The sequence below is a fragment of the Dermochelys coriacea genome, chromosome 4, assembly GCF_009764565.3.
Source record: "Dermochelys coriacea isolate rDerCor1 chromosome 4, rDerCor1.pri.v4, whole genome shotgun sequence".
NCBI classification, from domain to species: Eukaryota; Metazoa; Chordata; order Testudines; family Dermochelyidae; genus Dermochelys; species Dermochelys coriacea.
Genome location: NC_050071.1, coordinates 7,853,785 through 7,879,802, shown reverse-complemented (window position 1 = coordinate 7,879,802; position 26,018 = coordinate 7,853,785). Strand labels below are relative to the sequence as shown.

The 26,018-nt window shown below is 45.1% G+C and overlaps 1 protein-coding gene across 4 annotated transcripts in view; it reads left to right on the top strand.

Annotated features, from left to right (window-relative positions):
* TECRL (trans-2,3-enoyl-CoA reductase like) overlaps positions 1 to 26,018 on the top strand; it is a 117,750-nt gene that overhangs the window by 20,692 nt on the left and 71,040 nt on the right. For all 4 annotated transcript variants that reach the window (XM_043513464.1, XM_043513463.1, XM_038399988.2 and 1 more), the window contains exon 2: positions 10,652 to 10,703. In XM_043513464.1, the coding sequence (XP_043369399.1) occupies positions 10,652 to 10,703 (52 nt within the window). The remainder of the gene's footprint in view (positions 1 to 10,651; positions 10,704 to 26,018) is intronic.

Sequence of the window (26,018 nt, the reverse complement as noted above, 5' to 3'; positions counted from 1 at the left end):
GTGTAGAGATGTTTTCTTGGCGCGGTTTGAAAACAGACCGGCTGCATCTCGTGCAGCCGGCTTCTAGTGAAGGGGTGAAGGGATCGGTTGGGTCAATGGGGGAGGGGTCCAATTAAAAGGTCCGGCGGGTCTGGGGTAGTGGGTGGGAGGGGCGTGCCCTCGTGCAGGACCCGGTCGAGGTAAACCTGAGCAGCGGGCGGCAAAGCGGCCTTCACCTCCTGAAGTATGCGCCGGGGAGTACAAGGTCTGGAAAGCCCCATGCGCTGAGTGAAGGTTAGGGGATCCAGCGAGTTTCCCCGGTCATAGTCCAGGAGGTCTCTGACTCTTGTGACCTCTGCCAGGACCAAACTCTGGCGCACCGAGCGGGACTCCGCCACCTGCACACGAAGCTGGGGGTTGTGTAGCAGGGGTCCGCGAGGAGATCTGCCCCCTCGGTGGCCGCCACGGACCTGGTCGTAGAAAAGAGTTTCCAGGTCCGGAGGAGGTCCTGGTAGAAGACCGGCAGCCCAGAGAGGTCTTGCAGAAGACCTCTCGGATGGAGATAAAGGAGCTGCCGGTCATATCGGAGCCCTCGGAAGTGGCGCAGGAAGGCGTGCGCCAGTATGCTCCATGCCAGAATACCTGCACCGTAAAGGAGCCTCTGCAGGGTCTGGAGGCAGAAGACATGGACCTGAGTAAGCGGACATTTCAGGCCCTGCCCTCCCTCCTCCAGGGGTAGAAGGGATAAAACCAGCCTAGGGAGGCTGAGTCTTATTGGGATCCGGGTAGTGGGCGGGCGAAGCCCGTCCACTGCTAAAGGGTCCCCCCCAGCCTAAAAGGGGGATCCACAGGACCTAGATACCCAAAAAATTCCGGGGGACAACTAATAAAATAACAGGGACAGGAGTTCGGTCAAAGGGTCAAAAGAAGGGAACCGGACGGGGACACCGAGCAGAGAACCCCGGACAGAGCCCACTGCTCCTCAAAGGCGTCAAGGGAGTCAGAGGACGCCGCCCAGAGGAACTCTGCCCGGATACGTGAACGGACCGAGGATCGGAAATAGGCCCCACAGTCACAGGAGACTCCATCGGCCAACCTCCTCACTCTGGTTTTGTAGATGGCCATTTTAGCTAGGGCCAGGAGGAGGTTGACCAGGAGATCCCGGGACTTTGTGGGGCCACGGATAGGGAGTGCATAAATGAGAAGGTGAGGGGAGAAGTGCAACCAAAAACGTAATAAGATATTGGTGAGGAGCCGGAATAGGGGCTGCAGCCTGGCACACTCCAAGTAGACATGTGCCAGGGTATCCCTCACGCCGCAAAAGGGGCAGGTGTCTGGGATTGTGGTGAACCACGCCAAGTACACGCCTGTGCTCACGGCTCCGTGAAGGAGCCGCCAACTGACATCCCCGGCGGGCTTTGGGACTAAGATGGAATATAGGCTGGCCCACCGGGGCTCTTCACCCTCCAAAGGTGGCAGGAGGTCCCGCCATTTTGTATCGGGGCGGGACACGAGGGTGCGGGCGTGAAGGGTGTGGAACACGAGCGTGTAGAGATGTTTTCTTGGCGCGGTTTGAAAACAGACCGGCTGCATCTCGTGCAGCCGGCTTCTAGTGAAGGGGTGAAGGGATCGGTTGGGTCCACGGGGGAGGGGTCCAATTAAAAGGTCCGGCAGGCCTGGGGTAGTGGGTGGGCGGGGCGTGCCCTCGTGCAGGACCCGGTCGAGATAAACCCGAGCAGCGGGCGGCAAAGCGGCCTTCACCTCCTGAAGTATGCATCGGGGAGTACAAGGTCTGGAAAGCCCCATGCGCTGAGCGAAGGTTAGGGGATCCAGCCAGTCTCCCCGGTCATAGTCCAGGAGGTCTCCGAGTCTTGTGACCTCTGCCAGGACCAACCTCTGGCGCACCGAGCGGGACTCCGCCACCTGCAAACGGAGCTGGGGGTTATGTAGCAGGGGCTCCGCGAGGAGATCTGCCCCCTCGGTGGCCGCCACGGACCTGCTCGTTGTAAAGAGTTTCCAGGTCCGGAGGAGGTCCTGGTAGAAGACCGGCAGCCCGGAGAGGTCTCGCGGAAGACCTCTCGGATGGAGATAAAGGAGCTGCCGGTCGTATTGGAGCCCTCGGAAGCGGCGCAGGAAGGCGTGCGCCAGTATGCTCCACGCCGGACTACCTGCACCATAAAGGAGCCTCTGCAGGGTCTGGAAGCGGAAGACATGGACCTGAGTAAGCGGACATTTCAGGCCCTGCCCTCCCTCCTCCAGGGGTAGAAGGGATAAAACCAGCCTAGGGAGGCTGAGTAGCAGGCAGCCAAAGAAGTGGCTGCAGGGGCAACAGCCAACTAGGGTGGTGGCTGCAGACAATTAGGGTGGGAGCTGGGCCAGCCAATCAGGGCCCAGCTGGTCCATATAAAAGGAAGCTGCAGACCAGAGCAAGTTACTCTTCTGCAAGGAGTCCTAGGGAGAAGACTGCCCTTTTAGAGGGCTTCTGGTGGGCTGCCAGGAATTACAGGTTGCAGGCCCTGGGAAGAGGGCAAAGAAGCTGGAGTCAGAGGCAGGAGCAAAGAAACTGAGGCTGTGGGGAAGTAGAGAAAGTGAGCTGGAAGGAAGAGGCAGCAGGAAGCTGCTGTTTGGGCTGGGCCCCCCACTACCCACTGTAGCAGGAGCCAGGCTGTGGACTGCCAAGCTGTTGTGGGAGGTGGTTGGGCTTGTTGGAGGACTCCCCCAGAAAGGGGGGATACCAGATGGTGACATGGCTGGAGGGCTGTGCCACAAAGCAGATGCTGAGAGGAAGGAGTTGTAATGGGTCTGGAGGTAAAGAGAAGAGAGCCACTATCACCTGAGGGGGCAATTCCTGAAATGCCCAGCAGGAGGTACCAATGTGGTAAGTAACCCTGTGACAGTTGTTTATCTACTATCTAGGCTGGATCCTCAGCTGGTGTAAACTACTTGAGCAGATTTACTCTAACTGAGGATCTTGCTGTCTAATGTTAATGAACAGTGTGATGTATTGAAAATTGTTTACAAATTACAAGCCATCACTTTAAATCATAAAGGGTTTCCTGGTCCCTCTTGCAGGCTAGGGAGTTCTGAGGGAAGTGTGTGGGGTGTGATCAGTCAGTTGGCAAAAAGCTAGCCTAAAGCAAGGTTGGGTGAGTTTTAGCTCCCTGTTGTAGGGAGCAGCCTGCTTCGTCTCTCTCTGTTTTTGGTTCTTGTATGTTAAGGTTATGGATTCTAAGAAAATAAAGCTTTTACATTTCTACCTTTCAGTGAGTATTTCTTAATTTATCCAACTTCTGTTTGTACACCATGAATAGAACAAACAGTTCAAATGGTGGAGTTTCAGAATTCCAATAGTCATTGAAAATTAGTGTGTGTGTGTGTGTGTGTGTGGTGCATAGTTCAACAGTATTGGCCTTCCACAAACTTAAAACTAATTAAAATTCAACTATCCTAATGAATAGGAAGAAAATTTATTCAAATTCTTATTGACATTCTTTTAACTTTAGCCACTGAAAATTTTCATTCAGCACTAGAAAGTACCTAATTGTGTTGCATCCATCAGTGGACTTACAGTATTATCTTTCCTCAATCTATAAATGTGAAAGATGCAATGAAAAAGGGATAGGTAGCATTTGTGGTATCCTGTCTGAATAAGGTACTTCTATAACACTCCACCTCTTTCCAGCTATAGATCTCAAAGCACTTTCCAAAGGAATTTGGTATCATTCTCCCCATTTTATAGAAGGGGAAAATGAAGCAGAGGAAAGGTGAAGTGACCTGCCCAAGGTCACCCAGTGCTAGATCTGGGGATTGAACGGAGGTCTCTAGAGTCTGTCTAACATGCTATCCACTAGGCCACACTCTCACTGTAATAACCAGTCCCTAACACTCTTTAATGCATTTTGCCTCAAAACACCCCTGTGAAGGCAAGCACTATTAGCCCCATTGTACAGATGCATCCTCAAGGCAAAGACTAAGTACGAGATGCTCAAAAGGACTTCTAACTTCTTTTGAGCATTCCACCTTAAGTGACTTGCCTCATGTCATTGAGGAAGTCTGGGATACTGTACCTTTAAGAGGCTCCTGTTATGTAACCCAGAGGCAGAGTGGGAAACTGAGACATTGAATGAAGCAGACCTCCGTCCAGTGCCTTGTGCTCTGATGAACCCCTCAGGATATAGCAGAGTTTACCCACTTGCCAGCCTACTGGACCATCTTCCTTCCTGGAGGTAACACCTGATATACTAGACTATCATGGTTTCTCATAGTGATGGGAGAGGTTGCAAAACACTTTCCAGTACTAACCTTGCTGTGATGTGGTGTATAAAGCCCATACTTATGATAAGGTTAAGGGGAGTCAGAGCCCAATTAGCCCTTTCTGTGGCACCTGGAAGGGAGGCAGGTAATCAAGGATTAGTCCCAGCTGGGTATAACCAAACTGGGTGGCTCCCTATAAAGGAAGGACTGAAGAGTCACCAGGGGAGGAGTGAAGGAGGACAGCTGTTGTAGGGAGTAGCCCTGGAGGGCAGCAGGAGTTCCAGGGGGTTGTAAGAGAGTCTGAGATCCCCAGGAAAACTCCTCAGCAACAAACTGGGAAAAGCTGTCTGGAGAGATGAAATTCTAGGAGAGAACTGGAGAGCACAGCTCCATGGCAGATGTCTGCAAGCAAACAAAGGTAGGAAAAGACCCAGGCAGCCAGTGAGGGTTCATCAGAAATAGACCCTAGCTGCCTGTCAGAAGGGTCTGGATTCTATGCTCTTGTTTGTAAAATCTTTATCTCTCAGGCTATAACTTTCTGCACATGGGCTCCTATCCAGGGAAGCCCCATCTGCTTAACTTTGAGCACATGTTTAAATCCTCTAAACATCAACTTATTAGCTGTTGAGTTATGTGAGGATATAAAAAAACTTTCCAATTGTGTAATTTAAAGTTTTCCTTCTCCCAAATAATATGGGAGAATGGCTAAATTGTCAAACATACAATGGAAGCATGCAAAGGGTTGGATGATGTGGTTGGAAAATGATCTTTGCATGGATCTAAGGGTAGGTGGCAAGATGGCATTTTTCATGGCTGGAAAGCAGAAGTGTTTCTTCTGAATACTTCCAAATAAGAACTGCTTTTAAAATTGGTCATTTCTTTTTAAATAGACAAAGATTGGTCTTTACTGTGTTTTGACCTTTGCATATTTAACCTTGCTTTTACTCCAATTCGTGCTGGTTATTACCCTTTCTAGAATAATATAAAGGGGAGAAGAAATAACTGTCACAGCATATTTCAAAAAGTTTGTATTCAATTAAGTACAGTGGGTAATGTGGTGGTCCAACCTTACACTTCCATTTCTAGTATAAAAAGGGACCAAAAGGTAATGGAGCATGCAGAGGATATTCTGATTTGTAAAATGTCTCGGCATCTTCAAGCTGATCAATATTGCAATCCATAACTTCATTGGGTGCTTTATGAAGTTTTTTTTAAGGCCATGAGTCACAAATTGTGTTTAATCCTTCTACAGGATAAAGACGACACCTTGACTCCTAAATGTCCCAAATCATCCTGAAGAGGAAAATGCCTTTTTCTACTTCTGAAGTATGGAGAAATCATTTGCTGGTAGTCAGCTGACCCACAAAACAAATTGTTCAGCCTTCTAGCCTCATCAATGCTCCAGGCACTCTTAGGTGTAGGGAAAAAAAAGTGACTCCAGATCTATTAAGTAGCCTGACCTCCTTAAGCCATAAGTATAATAATCATAGGGCTAGTCTACACTCGAAGTGCTACTTTGATGCAGCTGTAGTACATATGGTGAAGAGAGGTTTTGTATATCATGTCAGCATAAAAAACCCAGCTCTGCAAGAGGCAGACGCTCAGTGGGAGAAGTGCTCCCATTGATATAGCACTGTCCACATCTGCACTTAAGTCAGTGTAGCTTATGTTGCTCTGGGGGATGGCTTAGTCACACCCCTGAGTGACATAAGTGGTAGCATGTACACGCCCATAGTTCTTGTTAGGAATACATATGATACCCATTGAACCGGAGGTAATCTCTAAATACAGACTCCATAACTTTTTTTAACTTCAGAGCTGGGCAGTGAGCTTTTGACTAAATGTTTTTGGGTAGAAAACAATGATTAATGACAACTGAAACCTTTCACTGGAAAGGGTTGGTCTTGGTTAAAATCTTGTTGGAAGGTTTTTTTTCCTCCAGCTCCAATTTCTGGTCAACCCACAAGAACCACCTAAGAATTGTTTGGTTCTTAGAACACTCACCTGGAATGCAAGAGACCCAGGTTCTGCTCTCAAGCTCCGCCTGATTTATCTATTTGGAGGCTGAACTCTTTTTGCAGAGGGTAGCGTATGTTATGAAAAACTTTGGGAAGTCTTTGTCCTGTCCCAGTGTGGAACAGGAAATTTCTTGAACTATTAAACTTTCATGGGCTGGAGAAATCATTTTCTTACGAGCTCTATCTAGAGTAAGGGTCCAACACTTAGCAGCTCAGTTCTTGCCCTTGCACCCATCATGGGAACATCCACTGACTTCAGCCCAGAGAGCTAAACTTTGGCAAAGTCCTAAGTAATTGAAAGAAGGGGCTTATAAAGGGAAGTGTTTAGTACCTCAGGCTACAGGCATCAACCCTTATGCTTAGGGATCGCATTTAAAAACAGCAACCTGTAAGAAACGTTTCCTCATTTCTTTGCAACTTTGGCATGTCTCCCACAAAGTTATACTGCTTTGAGCTACGAAGGAGTCAGCATTCACTCCTGAACAAATTGTAGCTGTGAGGTACAATACCTCCTGACTAATCAGGGCTCAAAACAGGAGCTTTTTTGTTGAATGAGGGGAGGCAGCATGGTCACGCATATCAAGTGCTGTCTCGACTGGGAATCAAGAGGCTTCCATTCCTGGCTATGCTGCTGATCTCTGGGCCTCTATTTCCCTTTGTCCATTTTGATCAGAGGTTTTTTGAGGCAGCAATCATCTCACTGTTTGTTCAGCACCTGTCACAATAAGGCTCTGCTCTTGTGTGGGGCTGCAGACACTAACACAAGTAACTAGTGCCTGTAAACATTTAGAAAGTCAGGAATCCTCCCTTTCTGGTGTAAGAACAGACCCTGAGCATGAGCAATACTGCCCTTGCCTTACGACAGGTATAAACCTTTAGAAACTTGATCTGGGTCGTGTCTCTGAGGCCAGGAAATAAAATGTCCAGAGTTTCTAGTCTGGCTTCCTGCGTTTCAAACCCTTAGTTCTGTATATACAGCCCTTGCTTCTAACACTGGGAAATTCCAAGCTTCCAGTTCATAAAACTGTGTAAGGAAAGGTATTTTTGGTAATTTTTAGAGATTTCTAAAATGTAGTCTAACCTTCCCTCTCCTTTGAAGACCTCTGCAGGTACACTCCTGTAACAAAGGGATTCTGGACTTGCATAAAAAGGCAGAGGAATACCAGAACCCAGGCCAAGTCTGAAGCTTTGAAGTGTGTGTGTGTGTGTGTACATTATAGGATGACATGGTGTTCTATAAAGGTTCTGTTGTACTCTATGGAATGGCTTATGTACACACCAGATACAGATAAAATGTTTTCTTTTGTCATTCTACCCACAGGGTAAGATGATGCTGGTGCTAGAACTCCAAAACAATGCCCAAAAATTCAGGATCAGACCTTCCCCTCATGTACCTGGTATAATTTCATTGGGTGAATCCTGGCCCTACTGAAGTCAAGAAGGTGTTTTGCCATGGACTTCAGGGACTTCACGCAGTGAATTTAGTGGCATTACAGACCTGGCTAAGATTAAATTTCAATAATGTCAACAGACACTGGACCTTGGCTGAGGGAAGGAAGAGTTAGCTAAACTGGAGATTCACAGAAATGGAGGTCTGGTCGGGGGAGACCCAAACTTTAATTATTTAAACCAGCAGTTCTCAAACTGTGGGGCATGTGCTGTGCTTTTGCTTTAGCTAAAAAATAAAGCATAGCTTGTGCCTCCATTGGACTCTCCTAAATAAATATAGGAGGAGGGATAACTCGGTGGTTTGAGCATTGGCCTGCTAAACCCAGGGTTGCGAGTTCAATCCTTGAAGGGTCTATTTAGGGATCTGGGGCAAAAATTGGGGATTGGTCCTGCTTTGAGCAGGGGTTTGGACTAGATGACCTCCTGAGGTCCCTTCCAACTCTGATTTTCTGTGATAAGTAAGGATGACCATGGGATGCTAAGTCTGCTGTGAAAAGTGATATTGATGATCACTTTTTACATTGCCACCCTTACTTCTGTGCTGCTGCTGGCATGTCACTACCTTCAGAGCATCAGCTGCTGCTCTCAGCTCTGCCTTCAGAGCTGGGTGGTGATGTGTATATATTTGTGGGAGGTGGGGATGTAATCAACTACAGATAAAAAGAAAGGGGGAAGGCAATCAAATGTTTGAGCACCACTGATTTAAGCTAAGCTCCACCCCAGTTATTCCTTAGGAGTTTAATGGAAACTGTTTACTGTTCATCTGGAACATATGGTTACATTGTTAAGTTCTGTTAAAATCCATACCTAGTTGACTGTCTAGTCTATATCTTACTGATTTAGAAACATTTTATCACTTATGCCAAAGATGAATTCATTATACAGTTGCACTGTGTACTGAATTAATTTGCAAAAAGAAAAGGAGTACTTGTGGCACCTTAGACTAACACGGCTGCTACTCTGAAACATGGATTAATTTGGTTTCTGTATTGAACTATAGCTGTCAATTCTTGATCCCCTCATTTCCTTGGATCAGTATTTTTCCCCCATTCTCTTCAAATTTTGCAAGAAAGGAAGTCTAAGGTACTTAACTGGCCCCATTACCATGGTCTCTGAGTGCCTAACTCATAGGGGTGTTAGGCAAATAGGACTTTCCTCATTTTAAAGATGGGGAAGTTAGCCACTGAGACCAAACATCTTGGTGATAGTGTCACAGATGACTGTCACAGAGCAGAGACTGGAATGCAGGTCACCAGAGTGACAGCTGACACCCTACCTACTGGACCATCCTTTCTGCCTTCCAGAATTCTATTCTTTAGAAGCCCCCATGTAGGAAAATGCTGCCTTCTGCAGGCTTTCCGTAATTTCAATCGTCATCATTTAAATTAGCCCTCTAACCTATTGGAATCACCACACAAGATGCCCTTCTACAGCCCAAACTAAGATGATCCCACCCTAGCCACTGTATCTTCCAAAACCTTGAAGAGCAGCAGTTCTGTCCTATACTGTTTCACGTGCACCTAGACCCATGGCAGCCAGAGCCGGAATGGCCCCGGAAAGGAAGTTTGCTGTAATACCCTATTGGCAACAAGTCATGTATGCTTCCCTGAGAACTGCCATGTTCCACTAGAACATCGACAACTTGCACCAGCTGAGGATTTTCTGTTCTTCTTTGTCTCTCTGCTTAGATGACCAAGATAGGATGGGGTTATGTAGACCTTCTCCTACCAAGAGCTGGACGGAGCATTAATATATATTTCAAGTCACCAATCCCTCATGGGATTTGATTGCTATTTCCCAGGGCCTGGTCTGAATTATTAACCTAAGATACAAATTCTTTGCATCCTTCACCTTTAGCAAGCCCTCTCTTTCCCTATTTGCCATATATCCCTAGTGTCTCTCACAGATACAATGTACATGATACCTTTTTAAATCAACATGAATTGTAAAACAAATATTTGGTAGCACCTTAACTGTTTCAAAAGTAAAATACCATGACATGATTTGTACATGAACAGTACAGAAAATAACCTTGTCTGCTTGTTCCACAGGTCCTTGATATCAGGATGACAAAACTTTATTGCTTCTTCTTGTACCTCTAAATGTTAGAGCAATGCAGTCCCTTGGCAGTTATGTCCTGGCCATGTCCTGATTGACAATGTAATAAGAACTCATGAAGATCAAGACTTTATGACCATCATGCCTAAGAGCCCCAACAAAGCACCTGGACTCCAGGGTCCAATACTAAGTGCTGTACAAACTCAGAACAAACAGACCATCCCTGCCCCAAAGACCATATAGTATAATACAAGGCCAATAGACGGCGGCAGACAGACATGGAAGTACAAGAAAGCAATGAGACAATATTGGTCTTATTCAGCACACCAGCGATCTAAACCTTGTCGTGTGTGTGTGTTGGTTTTGGTAGGCATCATGCAAAGGAGAGTTGTAAGGAGTATAATGAAGTAGCTTGGCAGGTCTTTTTGGGAAGACCGATCCTGGTACTAAGTAGTTCTTTTCTCCTTAAGCAGGCCCTCTCGAAAATGGCCACTCCCTACCTGTTCCTAGCTCCAAGGGCTGGATTCTGATACCCTTACTTATAGGCAGTAGTACCTTAGTCCTCAAAGAGTCCCATTGTTTTGATCTTTGGGGAAGGGACTGTCACATGAGAAATAGCAGCTTTCCTCCTCCACAGTTGGAATTTGTGCCAGTGCTGTTTATACCAGTTATGGCCACATCTGGCTAAACCCAGTTATAAACCATTACATGGGCAAAGAGTGTTGGTGTACAAACAAACAGTGAAGTCATGGTTTGGCAATGGACATTGCCTGAAGCAGCTGTATACAAACCGAAATGGCCACGTGTGGAATGAATGTACGTCCCCATCCGCAGACTAGAAGAGGAGGACCAAGGAGTAAAGACTAATCTGCTCCTGTCTGTTTCTCTTTCAGGTACCTCCGTCATCCACCCTCCTTGATGTAAAACATAAATTTCACAAAACATGTAAGTACTCTGTACATCCGGCTGGAGGGGCGGGGGAGCTTAATGCTTGGAAAAGTTTGTCAAATTAACTTTCATGATACTTCACACCAGGACTTAGATTGTCCTGACCACTGTTTTGGAGTAACAGTGACACAGTGGGAGTGCTGTAGCCTCCCAGAGCTGTAGCAGGGTAGCATAAAATACATCTAAAAAGGGGAAGACCTTTCTGGTCTTAATACTACAATATTACAACTAAAGGCCACCAGAGAGATTGGACCATGCAGTAAGTTAGGTGCTGCACAACATATAGTGACAAACTGTCTTGCCTATCTAGACTACCTTCTTCAAGGCGAAGGAGGTAGTGTTTAGAGTGGGTTGGGATTCTTTTGCTGAAATGTCTCCTCCATCACAAAATGTCAGCTTGCCAAAATGGAAAGTTTCTGCAGACAAATATTGGCTTTGATTAACCCTTTGTTGGGAAGGCTCCAATTCCAAGATGCAATTTCTCAACAAAACCAGAGATGGGCAAGGAGCTGCCACCCACCTCCCCAGTAGTTGATGGCCAAGTGGTTGGGGCACTCATCTGGGAGGTAGGGAAGTGGCACCTAAGTCCCTATTCAGAGCAGGGACTTGACCTGCCTCTTCTGCATCCTGGATGAATGCTCAAACTACTGGGGCTATTGGCTATTTGGGGTGGGGTGTGTATGTGTGTGCTCTCCCTGGTTCATGCAGAAATTTAAAGGTCTTGGTTTCATCTTGACACTCAACAAAACCAAACGTGAAAACCTCAGTATTTCATAAAATGTAACTATTGCTTTCTGCAAGTTCTAGTAGTATTGTCCCCATTTTACAGATGAGGAAGCAAGGCACAGAGGCTGTGATTTGCTCAGAGTCACACTGTAAATCTGTCACAGTCCAGAATTACACCCTCCCTTTCTAGTTCCTTTAACCATCAGACAATCCTTCCCCCTCTTCTAGGGTTGTTTTTCAAATTCTTGAGTATAAAATAGATCCTGATAATTTGTAGGTTGTAGAGCTGGTGCCCAGGCCTGGGCAGAGAATAGAGCAATCTTACTTGAATCTACATTCCCTCCCCCTCCACATGTACCTATAAACATGAGTGGTAATAACCTGGGGACTGAAGCTGGGAATGCACCTAGAATCCAAAGCTTTGTCTAACCCATCTGTAGAGAATCCTGATGGGTGTGAAAGGAACTTAAGGTTTGCATGATTCTTACCTCTGGTATATGATACTGTCCCTGGCTCACTTCTGCAGCATGGGCATTAACTATTTCCCAGAAGAAGTGACTTGAGGCTGTGTGTGTCTTCCAAAGATGAAACTAAGGAAACATTTGGCATCTAGTTATCTTCCTAGTGTAATTGCTAATTGTAGAGGCAATGATGCAACATGGTTCCTCTTCCTCTGTTGAGCTGATGGGCCAAATTTGGGAGATAGTTTTCTTTCCAGTTGTCTTCAAATACTCTAAGTGTATTGCTCTGTGACCATCCTCTTATTCACTATTCCCTTTGGCTTAGCTAAGGCTGTTACCCTGCAGATCCTCATAGATAATATCCTGATGTATATAAGCACCTTCTACATTAACATGGTCTTACTGAAACTGGGTTTGGCAGTCTTAATGGATCATGACCATTGAATAAATGACATGTGGGCTTGGAATGCCATTTAATGTATGCTGTTGATGTGAGAAAACCAAGTGGTGTCAGTTCAACTTTTGCATTGAATAGTACCTTCTGAGCCTGTTCCAAAGCCCACTGAAGTCAATGGGAATCTTTCTACTGAGTTCCATGGACTTTCCATAAAGGATATGACCCATAGGTAGCCCCGCTATTATGATGTACAATGGTGAGAAAGCAAATATCACTAGAGTCTATAGAATATAGCTCAATCCACAGGTGCTTACTGCCATATGTCCTTTTTAAAACTGGGTAGGCACAAACAAATATGCTGAAATGTAATCTTTTAACTCTGAATTGGCTCCAAATCATAACATTGAAGTAAATACAACAAACTTCATAAGTCCTGATTCTGCCACCCTTATGATAGTGCCTTCCTCCATCACAACTCTGAGCTCTTTTCAGAGTAGCAGTCGTGTTAGGCCGTATTTGCAAAAAAGAAAAGGAGTACTTGTGGCACCTTAGACTGACAAATTTATTTGAGCATGAGCTACAGCTCACTTCATTGGATTCAATGTAGCTCACGAAAGTTTATGCTCAAATAAATTTGTTAGCTCTAAGGTGCCACAATTACCCCTTTTCTCTGAGCTCTGAGAGAAAGGTGGTACTCTAGACAAACTAATGGAAGCAGAGGCGGTCCCTTAGGTTCAGTCAAGTTTCAGACATCTGTTTGTAATTCCCATTCTCTTGAATAAGACCTCAACACCAGGAGAAAATACCTGGTATTAAAAGGCTCTTAACTCCAAGAAAGGCAAAATAGGAATGACTGGCAGGAACTTAAAGCCAGACAAATTCAAACTAGAAATGGGGCACTTTTTTTTTAAACAGGGAAGGTGATTAACTATTAGAACAAACTAGCAAGAAAAGGGGTTGATTTTCCATTGTTTGATCTTTTCAAATGGAGACTGGATTCTGCTTTGGAAGAAATGCTTTTGTGAAACACAAGTTACTAGACTCAATACAGGAGTAACTGGGTGAAGTTCTCTGGCCTGTGTTATGCAGGAGATCAGACTAGATCTAATGGTCCCTTCTGGGCTTAAAATCTCTGAATCTCAGGGCTGAATTGGATTGTGAAAATTTATAGTTGGTAACTTTAAACATCCCTTATGGTGACTGCTCTTAAATTATTTCTGTCTCTGTAAAGGTTTGAGAAATTCAGAACAGGAATGGCTTAAACTGTTCATCTTCTTGTGAAAAATGTTGAGCAGCTGGGGGATTGTATCAGTTCAATTAAATTGTGTGGTTTTTTTTATAAATTCACTTAAACTGGTGCAAATTCCTGTATAGACTCTTAAACTTGGCATTAATGTCTCAACATTATAAACCAAAAATGCCACACAGGGGTGTACACCAGTTTAACAAAGAAAGTTGGATTTTGTTTAAACCAGTGCAACCTGGTGCAAAACCAGCCTCGTGACACCATTCGTTACACTTTACTCCTCATGTACTCTTAATGACTTCACTGGAGCTGTGCATGGAGTAAGGTGCTACTTAGCATGATAAAGGTATGACCACATAGCTCTATATTGCCCATAGGGAGAGCTTTGTGACATGGCTTTTCCTGTAAGTTTTTTGTTGTTGTTGTTCCCCACTATTCTATTTCTGTCTAGTCTCCCTAAAAAGCTGGATTGTTTTCTTAGGGCTGGTCTACACTATGGGACTGGAGGAGGGGGTGGGGAGAGAAAATCAATCTAAATTATGCAACTTCAGCTATATGAATAAAATAGCTGAAGTCCACATATTTAGATCTACTTACCATGGTCTCTTCACTACAGTGTGTCTATGGGAGACACTCTCCCATTGATTCCCTCTTGCGCTTCTCGTTGTGGTGGAGTACCGAAGTCGACGCTAGAGTGATTGGTGGTTGATTTATTGTGTCTATAGTAGACACAATAAATTGACACCCCCTGCCCCACTGGATCAATCACTGCCCATTGATCTGGCCGGTAGTGTAGACAAGTCCTCAGTCTAGCATTTCTTTCCTACCAGTTCTGATTTGCTTGCTTTCTGGAGTATTTTTTTTCCTCAATCCAACTAACTTTTTTAGTTTAATTTCTCCCTTTTCTCCCACTCTTATAGCTGCTAGCATTCATGTAAGTGCATATGCATGGATGCACAAATGGGGCATAAGGGGAAGGCAATCAGAAAATATCCCTTTTATGTAGGGGTAGAAAATAGTTGCAGTTGTAGAGGCTACATTTTCAATCTGTGGAATTTTATCTTCACCTTAGATAACTGAGTGTATGAAATATCTCATTCACTAATTACCCTCATTCTATAGTTTCCAGACTCAGGTATTCTCGAATAAGCATGTGTGTGCACCTGCTCTCTCCATCCATTTCCTGTTGATCACCCTTGTCAAGTTCTCTCCCTAGCCCATAGCCTGTCCTGATGAGCAAGTCCTCTCTGCGCAACACCAATCCTTGCCTATTAGTGGTGAGGATCTGATTCACTTCCCACTGCAATGAAGAAGCAAGTGACAATTGAATTATAGATTGATTTATTTTAAAGAGCAGGATGGATCATGCTCACCAGGTTACAACTTGCTACTGTTTTTTGAAATTCTAATTGCAATAGATTCTAACTCAGTCTCCAAGACTTCATAGGAACACATTCTGAAGTCCATCCTCACTTGGGCAAAACTCCCATTGGCTTGACAGAGTCCCACTGAAGTCAAACTATAACTCAGTGTATTTTACATTGATTTGAATGGGGCAAACCTCATTCACAGCAGCTGAGGATCAGGCTCTCTAGCATCTATGAATCGGGGAAGAGTAGTTTAGGGTGAACTACCCCTCTGAGGTTCAGGGTTTGTTCTACCAAAACTGATGCAAGTTAACACTTGGGTCATCTGGTTCCTAACCCTAGATCATGTAGGATATTCTCACAGTAATATATAGTGGTTAAAGCTTTTCAGCTGTAGATCTCAAAGCACTTTACAAACAAGGAAAGTATTGTACATCTCCCTTTTACAGAGCTAACTGCTAGCATCTCCTTTGAGTTTAATTATTCTAGCAGGAAGTGTTGCCTAGAGCTCTGGAGTTGGACTCAGAATGCCATTATTCCTGGCTCCTCCACTGGCCTGCTGGGTGAACTGGAGCAAATCACTCCACTGCCTTGTGCCTCAATTTCCCTATCTGTAAATGGGGATAATGATACCACTCTTTCGGAAAGTCTTTTGAGAGAAGACCAGGGTGTTACCATTTTGTTAGGGCCCATTCTGAGTAGTAGAGGGTGTCAAAATCAAGCATTGACAATTAAAACGTGCCTTATGTGCTTTGTCTAGTGCAGGGGTTCCCAAACTTTTTCCTGCTAAATACTCATTTGGTATCTGACTAAATGTCCTGGGCCCCTTTTACTTTCAGTATTACTGGAATACCTATGGCAGCATGACCTCTGCCACCCAGTACATGACCGCTCATGCTGTGCAGAGGGTGTCATTTTGTTCTCAGAATTGCTGGAACCCCTTTTTAGCCCTGGTTCAAGGGATAGACCCTCCTCCCTGTGACTCACAGCAGACTCTCCAGAGACCCCACTTTAGGAACCATGGGTCTGGTGTGTTTTGTCAAGCTTTACTTTTTCCTTTTGAAAAAGCATGGTTTGAACAAGTCACTGTTTTTAATTAGAGGGCAGGCTAAACTTTTGGGCCTGATGTCTGTGGCATTCTCTAACTTTATTTTGCAAAGCTTGTTAGAGTTGGGAAAGATTCTTGAGGACTATCAAGTGGAAAATGTAATTACTCAAGGATCAAAGACCCAGCCTTTACAACAGGTGATAAAATGGAGACACCATCCAGCATACTGATCGAGGAAAGGATTTCAAGATGATGGGCAAAAATTACTGAGGAGGAAAGGCCTGAAAGCTGGACGGAGTCACTCCCTGTTGCTGGCAGGGGACTAGCTAGAGCAGTGGGGTCTCAAACTTTTGTACTGGTGACCCCTTTCACATAGCAAGCCTTTGAGTGTGACCTCTCTCATACATTAAATATATTTTAAAAAGGGGTTTTTTTAATACCATTATAAATGCTGGAGGCAAAGTAGGGCTTGGGATGGAGGCTGATAGCTCACAACCCCCACATGTAATAACCTCATGACCCCATGAGGGCTCCCAACCCCCAGTTTAGGAACCCTGAGCTGGAGCTTCAGCAGCAGTGGAGGGGTCACTGTGCACCCCTGGACTGCACTGCCCCTAGGGGCCGTGTTGGGAATGGCTGGATTTATCTATTTGTAACTGTTAAAGCAATCAAGGCCAGGGTGTCTGTACCTCTTATTTCTGGCAGCCCGAGGAGAAATCTCTTACTGGACTGAAGTGCTCTAAGGAGTCTACCCTGGGCTGGAGCCTAAACAGCACAATGCTTGGTGCATGCACAGAGCTTGCCTCTGGTAAACAGAACACATTGCCAGACAGGTAGGGGGCAGTGGGGGCAGTTACAATACACAACAGGAGCTAAAGAGAGATTCTGACTGGTGCATGTGTAGCCCATGTATGCTGAGGGGGACCAATTGCCACCCTGAGCAAAGTGGTAGCTGGGCCAGCTCAAGATTGAGCTTGCTACAGCCTTGGCTGAGAGATGCCTCTTAGCACAGACAGTAGAGGCTTATGCATTAAGCCAAAGAGGTCCTAGGCTTTATCCCAGTTGCTGCTGACCAGGATCTGTTTGCATTCTTCTTGATCTAACAAGTGTTACTAGCATGAGCTCAGCAGAATGAAAAACAAACGAGTGGACTAAAATCCTTGTCCTCTAGCTACACAACCTGAAGCTGCCATCATTTGAGATAAAATATAGTACAAGAAGGCTCTTCAAGTGAGATGTCTATATAGGTAAATACTTAGTACATGCAGCATCAGTAGATAGAATCAGTCATAGGCTTTGGAGGACCAATAGAATGTGTTTCTGTGTATTGCAAAGGGCTTCCTCTGTGCAGAAGTTTATGTGGGCTGCTCAACGAAGGAGATCTCTTTTAGGGCCTGTTCTAAAACCCCTGCAAGCTGGTGAAAAGATTCCCATTGACTTCACTTGGTTTTGTATCAGGCCTTTAATGCAGGGTAGTATTGGGTACCCTCTCCTCTCTGTGGTTTTGCAAACAGAAGATGGCAATAACACATCCACACAGACATAGGAGAGCACACGGTCCTTTTCCAGCAGCTCTGTGGGCCTCTACCCAACCCCCTGCTGCCACCTTTCTGAACATCAAGGGCTGTCTGCCAGCTCTGCTCCTACTGGGGCTGCTTTTGCTTCTCAGCTGTGCTCAGCTCAGACAGAGTGTGGGGAATGCTGACTGCTTGGAAGAGGAGCCGCTCATTTAAAAACAGCTGCTTCCTGTTTGCATACAAGCCTGGGCCAGGTTTATAAAAGGGGGCGAGTGGCTGTGTGGGCCATGCTGGAAAGGAGATACCTAGGGTGAAGCCTTCCCTTCCAGCAGCTGCAGTAAGGCCAGCCCCACATGTTCAACAATTGAGTCAGGTGCAGCCAAAATCATGAGATCAGCCTAACAAAATAGGACTCTAAAAATCACACATTTAGGATCTTTCCATTTCCTATCTGGGATTCAGCCATGTAGGATACACCTCTTCAAGGCTTTCTCTGCAATCAGAAGGGCTAGGGACTTTTTTTAAAAAAAAATGTAGACTGAGATTCCACCTTACTCCAGGAGCTTGGTCTTTCAGGAAAGACACCAAATAGGACACAGATAACAATAAAATCATGGGAGCTGGAAAAACTGCAGCTATCGGAAAGGATGAATATTCTTAATACATCAAGTAATTTCATTTGCAGAACAGGCCTGACGCTAAGCTACATAGGGCAGAGAGAAAAGGAGTACTTGTGGCACCTTAGAGCATAAGCTTTCGTGAGCTACAGCTCACTTCATCGGATGCATGAGGGCAGAGAGGTAACCAGGCATGCTCTGGGGTTTAGTCATTAAGAGTATCACAAAGGAGGCCAGTGATTGCTCAGCAGTGCCTTGCCTACCAGTTCTGTAGAAGCAGGGAAGTCTGATAACAGTCTTGCTAAGAACCTGCAATTCCTCTGATCTCTCCACACTGTCTATTCAAGCTGGAATCTAAGGTGGGAGAAAGTTAATGAAATCTGTCAGTTTGGATGCCTGGAAAGACAGATCTGCACTATGAATACACCTGCTGGGGATTCAGAGGCTAAATCATGCAATTTATGGCTCTCCCAAACCAGTTTTGTAGTCTAGGCCTGTCAATCAGCCAGGAAGCCTTCAAGTGTTACACAAGCTGAAGAAACCCAAATAAGCTGTATCTAGGACATGAAGGCTCACAGGGGGATCTTTCCTGCCCTCTCCGCTGAGGAGAGCAGGTTTTTTCTTTATATAATATAAAGGGTTTTTTTTGTTTTTTTTTTGGAAGAGTGACCTGATCCCATCCTGGGGCCAGGGCTGGGGCTGGATTCTCTCTCTGGACAGAAAGGTGGTTGTGGAGGGGACAGTTGGTAACAATTCACACATTCTCCAGATAGCTCTCTCCAGCCCAGAGCTATGACTGCAAACCATGGGCTTGTATAGGGCAGCCAGTATCCCACTGACCAGATTGGTCGACTGCAAGGCAATATCCATAGCATCCAATCCCCAGTGCAGATTTACAGATCATGGCAATCACTTCCATCCATTCTTTTCAATAAGACTTCCTCTGTCCATGTTCGTAGTAACTCAGCTGGAAATGCACAATGACTTGTGTTCAGTGAGGACAGATAATTAAAGCAAAGGGAGTGAAGAAATACAGCAAGTTCATTTGGGCAAATTATTCATTCTTCTTTGTTGACCTTGCCAATGGAAATGGGTTGACTGGGAGAAGACGTTCGGAGGTTTTGGTGCAGATCAAAGCTACGAATAGAAACATGTTATGGTGAATTTCTGTACTACATTAATGAAAAAAACATTAAAGCTGTGTACTAGAGTTCCTTACAATGATCTTAATGTCTTTGCTGAGACAACTACGTTTATTGAGCAGGTTTTAACAAATGCTTGGATGTGTTTGCTATTATTACTGTAGCATCTATAAACTCAAATTCAGACTGGGGCCCCTTACTCTGTGTTTGTGCTAGGTTGTACAAAGCAAGAGACAGCTCCTGCCCCAAAGAACATACAATCTAAGTGGGAGGACAGATAAACACTTTGAGATCGTCATGCCTAATTTACAATTAGAGCAGAGACAGTAAGGCCCAGATCTACAAAAGGATGTAGGTGTCCAAGGGTATTTCAGCATTAGAGCAGCACAGCTGAAGCACTGCAGCTGGGACACTGTAATGCCATAGTATAGATGCATCCTACATTGCTGGAAGGGCTGTGTGTGTGTGTTCATGTTGTTAATCCACCTCTCTGACAGGCGGAGCTAGGTCAATGAAATAATTTTCCCATCAACCTAGCTGCATCTACACCAAGGGGTGAGTTTGAGCAAACTACAGAACTCAGGGCATGGCTACACTTGCAGATATAGAGCGCTTTGAGTGAAACACACCTTCGGAGAGCGCAGTAGGGAAAGCGCTGCAGTCTGTCCACACTGAAAGCTACAAGCGCACTGGCGTGGCCACATTTGCGGCACTTGCAGCGGCATTGGGAGCGGTGCATTATGGGCAGTTATCTCCGCATGCAAGTGACTGCAATGTGCTTTTCAAATGTGGGAGGGGGTGGAGTGTGACAGGGAGTGTGTTGTGTGTATGGGGGGAGAGAGCATGTCAGCATGCTATCTTGTAAGTTCAGACAGCAGCAGACCCCCCAGCCTCTCTCACACCCACACAGCATTCCACGCTAATGGTAGTTTTCTCTCAGAGCAGATAAGCAGCCAGCTGTCAGAAACAGAGTTTTCAAAGGGCATTTCCGTATTCCTACAGCCGATTCCAAACTTGACTGGCCACTTGACTTAAAGGGATTATGGGATGTTTCTGGAGGCTGATCAGAGCGAAGTAATGCAACGCCTCGTTCACACTGGTGCTGCGGCGCTCTAGCGGGGGTGCAGCAAACGTTATTCTACTCGCCGAGGTGGAGACCAGCAGCGTTGTAGCCACGGACTCGGAGCACTCTACGTGCCTTACCAGTGTGGACGGGGAGTGAGCTAGAGTGCCCGGGGCTCCTTTATTGCACTGTAACTTGCAAGTGTAGCCAAGCCCTATGGGTGTGAAATTTTTCACAGCCTTGAGCCATGTAGCTAGGCCACTCTAACTTCTAGCTGTAGACCAAGCCTAAATCTGTGAGAGGGTGGGGCTTAGGAATCACCCCTCCCCTCAGCATCTGCTGTTGGCTAGCTTAGGTGGTGCCCCTGCCCACCTCGCATAGCATATTGGCTGCTGTGAAGCCAATTCTCCAGGACCAATCTCTCCCCATTCATTGTATGGGGAGCCTAGGGGCCTAATTCAGGTGTTGTGGATTCCACCGAGCGGCTAAGTGTGTAGAAGCTAAGCATTGCCACGCTCAGCATTGCAGTGCCTAAGTGATTCATTAAAGGACACATGGATTATCCGTCTCAGAGCAGGGAACTGAGTGCAGAGTTCCACATGGCCCCCCAGCCTCTTATGTTTTGTTTTCATCCACACAGCAAGATATATGAGGCTGCTCAATTGGTTCTGTTCTAGACACATATGCACAAAGGTTTTTGTATCACAAGCGCCTGTCCGCTGATCTAGGCTTGTTTTAGCCGAACTGGTGGCTCATTTGTCCGAATAACTGAAAGTCACATGGGGAACTTGTTGTTAGTTTCATTTACTTATTAAATGAAGTCCATACAGTGGAGGTTCTACCACTGATCTCACTTGGTTTAAGAAGAAGAAGAAGAAGAAGAAAAAAGCTAGATTGAGTGATCAATTCTGAGACTTTTCCTGAAAGGCATTTTAAATGTTTAGTTCATACTTGTCCCCCACTTTGTTTGTGTCTCTTCATGCTCCTAGAATTTATCTACAACTCCTGTTGGACAGGTTTGCATAGCAAGGGTCCGTGAAAGAAGGCTCTGACTGCTACTGAAGTATCACACTTGTCTGTGTGTCTCAAGAGTGTGCATGGTGCATGTGTATAGAGAAAGGCATTGGAGTCACCAAGTTAAAAGCTTCTTTTGGTACCCTCCATTTCTTTTTCATGGAGAGTTTGAATTGTGGGAGGGTGGAGTGATTAGGAATAGCTATTTGATCAGACTCAGAACATTGGAGCGAATACTCCTGGAGTGATGTTTTCTGCAGTTACAAGCTACTCCTCGTAGAGAATCTTTATGATTTGTGTTAACTCATGACACTGGTGAGGCAATCCTGAATTCCTCAGACAAGGAGGGTGGCTTTATGTTTCAAACTCTGGGCAAGGATTTAGACTGTCTGGATTCAGTTCCTGATTTTGCTGCAGGCTTCCTGGGTAACCTTGGGCAAAATCACGTAGGGCAGACATTTAAAGATATATTGGTGCCTAACTTGAATAGAAATCTGGTACTTAGGGCCTAATCCAAAACCTATGGGAGTCATTCCACTATTTGAATGAGTTTGGATCCGGCCCTTTCTCTTTCTCTGACTCAGTTTCTTCTCTGTAAAATGGGAATAACTTTCTCCCATCCTTTGTCTGTCTTGTTTAGTTCACAATCCTGTAAGAAGACCTTGGGATTTTAGCACATATTTAGAGTTAGCATGTGTTTAAGTGTTTTGGTGACTCCCAATGGATGCTTACATGCTTTGTTGAACTAGAGGAATCTAGAAGAATGGAGATTTCTGAAATCCAAACCCTACTCTGCTGGTTAAATGTTTGTGAAAATAAGAAGGCCTTGATAAACATTTCAGCATTTAAACCATTGACAGAACAGTCAAGATCATCTCAAAAACATTAATGCAAATGAAAATTGTTTCCTTTTTTGGCAGCTGCTGCTTTAATTTTATTGCACTGCATTAGCAGGACTACAGATATTTCTGATGAGTAATGCAATAATAATAATAATAATTAATAATAAAAAGGCAGTGAATCTATTGAGACATATCTTGGAGCAGAACTGGTCCTCTTTGCTCTCTGAGACACTTTCCCTGGCTGAGATTTAGAGAGCTCTAACACTGCATCATAATGGCATCCTATGTAAACAATCTCCAAAAAAATGTAAAATGTCATTTAAATGCCTCATTAGGAAAAGGAAATTTTATAAATTATTTGATGTTTTTGTGACCTTTTTTATTTTACTTTTATTTATTTATGTTTGCATTTGCAGGGGATTTAATTGACAGATATGGAAGAGAAACAACATAGCTCTTTTCCAAGGCTGTGCTATTATTTATCCTCTTTATCATTGTAGTTCATAGGAGCCAACTGAGAATGCGGCTCCGTTGTGTCAAGTGCTGCATAAACATGTAATGAGGGCCTGAGGAGTTTATTGTCTTGATCACAATGAAGCAGGTTCAGGCCTACAAAATGCTACGAACATAGCTTTGATCTTTTAAAAAAAAATCTCCTGGACTAATTTAGACTCCAACATTCAATTTTCCCCAGTAACCAGAGTTGAAAGTAAGCCAGTCCAGTCTGGTATGATCGGCTTCCCCAGGCTGATGATTTAAAGGGCCTGGGGCTCCCTGCAGCGGCAGGAGCCCCGGGCCCTTTAAATCGCCCCTGAGCCCTGGGGCTCCCAGCTGCCTCTGCAGCTGGTAGCTCTGGGTGTGATTTAAAGACCCCGGGGCTCCCAGCCACAGCTGGAGCCCGGGGCCTTTAAATCTTGATTTAAAGGCCCCGCCTCTTCCATTTGAGGCCACGCCCATGCTCAGGACTCCGGCGTACGGGTAAGTCCTTTAAATTACTTTTACCCCTGCCAGTAACAGACATTGTTAGCATTAAGGCTGTGTTCTCAGTGGGTGTGTTGGGACAAACAGTGGACTCTGGGAACAAACAGTGTAATGAAAGCTCAAAGGCAGAGCTGCTGAGCCAGGAGAGGAATCCTGGCCCCACTGTTGTCAGTGGCAAAACTCCTACTGATTGCAATGGGGTCAGATCTCTCAGTGTGCTTAGCACCTATACATGGGCCGGATTTCCCAAAGATCTTCGCTCCCATGGAGGCACCAGAATGAGGTGAAGAGGTTTGCAGAGAAGCTCAATGCTCAGCTGTTCCCCAGGGGAGCTACTAAGATCTTCTGCAAATACAGCCATCTGTGGCATGTCTGGTGTTCTGCTGTAAAGCACGGTCCTGCAGGTGCTGGTGGGATACAGAATTCTGAAAGACGTGGCGATGATCTCCCCTGTTAAAAGTTAAAACAAAGGAACGACCCCTCTGTTCTGAGCTCTCACAGGGACCTATGAGAGGAAGAGGAAATTCTGAACTGACTTTAAAGATCCTAGTGCAGCCTCTGATGCAAGCCAGAGCAGAATCCTGTGACTCTCTCGGCAGGTAGGCCCAGATCTACAAAGGCTCCTAATGTTTGTTTAAATCAAGGGAATTTAGGAGCCTAATTACTTCTGTGGATCTGGGCCATAATACATACCCAGCTGAAGTGCTGACCAGTCCCAGCTCCCTGCTGCTCCAGTTATTGCCAGCTTGTCCTCTGGAAACCTCCTGCTTCCAGCAGGCCAAGTAACCAAAGCTCTGGGGTAGGCTGAGACAATGGAAAACATAGAGCATGGACTTGGGACAAAGGTGCCTTGTTAGGGCATCGTGAAGGGGGTGGAAGGAAGATGTACTACAAAGGGTTAAGCTTCTGGTGAACGTTTATATGTCACCATTCCTGTGTGTCAGTAGAGAAGAAGGACGGACCAGTGGTTAGGGAGCTAGCCTGGGACTTGGGAGACGTCAGCCCAGTTCTCTGCTTGATCACAGGCTTTCTGTGTGAACGTGGGCAAGCCACTCAGGGCCAGGTTTGTAAAGGTATTTAGGTGCCTAAAACTGCCAGTAGGCACCTAGTGGGGTTCTCAAAAGCACCTAGGCACCTATCTCCTATTGTTTTCAAAAGGGACTTCCATTTGACCATGTTTCAGTGGCTTAGCCAAAGTAGTTATGCTGAAATGGAAGGAGAATTAATCCGTGCCAGATATGGAACTGGTACAAATTACTTCCCCCTGGAATAAAGGGGAGTTGGGTGCCTGATTCTGATTCGGAGTCACAATCTGGACCGAGATCTGCTGCTAAGCCAGCACAGATACATGCTGCCCTTTATTCCGGGCTTGTGGCAAAGCTACAATTTAGCCCTATGCTATTAGCTGGAATTAATTTTCAGTGTAGTGGATTAAACAATGAATTAAAAGAATTTAATTTACAGTATTCAAGAAATAAGGTCAATTAAAATGTACTCAGTTAACTGTAGCAGATGTTGGTGGAGCTGTGTGATGTTTGAACACTCTGCCACTATGGAAAGTGAATGAATGCATCATAATTAGATCAGAGATTAGTTTTATGCTTTAATTAGTCAAGCAAATATGGAAATAAAACTACAATTTTACCTCTATTAATAACTGCTAATTGCCTGAGAGGTGGTATTTTAAAGAAATGGGGCCAGATCATCAGCTTTAGCCTTTCTGTGCAGGTTGGGGATGGACTGTAAAGGTTTCTTTAATATAGCTGGGCAGGAAATGGCTTTACTATTCCTCAAATATTTTTGAGTTTAAATTTTATTCGCATCTCAAATTGGGCTGGAAAGTTGAAATCTCAGTTTTTGCAAAAGCAAAAAAATAAATATATTGTTTCTGGTCTATTGAAACATTTCACTTTAAAAATTATTTCATTTTGATTCGTCCTTTTTTTTAAGCCTTTTTTGTCTCATTAGCTTAAATTTTGAAATGAAAACTTGCTTAGAATCAGAGAAGTGGAATTATTCACTTTGAATCATTTTGTTGTGACAATTCTGAAACTTTTCTCAACCTTTTTATTTTGAGTCTGTAGATTTGTCAAAATGGACCTCGATCCATGAATTCTCAGTTGTGACAAATCCGCATTTTTGACCGGGGGGAGGGAGAATTTGTCAAAACATTCCTGACCATCTCCAATCTTTGTCACCTTTACTCCACCTCCATGCCCCAATTCTCTCCTCTTCCCCCATATTTTCTGATCCCGGAGAGCAAGTTGCAATGTACAGTAGCCCTAAGGCTACTCTGAGCTATGCAGCTGCTTATGGCATTCCAGCAGCTGGCAATTGCTGAATGGAGACAATGGCCACACCCGCTTTTGGTCAATCGCTCCCCTTATACCAGTGGCCACTACTGTCCCTATACTATCCAGTGATTTCCCCACACATGGGGAATCCTCAGGCAGCTGATTCTACCAGCATCATGGCTGTTTTGAGTTTAGGGACTGGCCAAATGTTTGTGAAAGAAGAGTTGCAAATATCACCATCCGAAAATATCCCAATCCATGTGGTAGGCAGAAAACAGACACTGAGTTTTTTATAAAGCCCCCAGTAAAAGGAGCCCATGGTAAGAATTCTACTGTTTTAGGTCAGTTGGAGCATGTTTCATTAACTCTCCCACACTGCCTCGAGTGAGTGTGGATGATCATTCAGCACCTCCTCGGAGGTGGTCAGCCCTGAGAATGTGCCACTTATCAAGGAAGACAGAGAAGGCAAAGCTGAGATAGGGTTCTGTTCCCTTGTCCGTGCTGAGTGTGAACTTCCCAACAGAAGTACCCTTTCTGGGAAAGACAAGTAGAGGAAAGGGGTTCTACCCAGGTGGATTAAATTCTTATCAGCTGTGT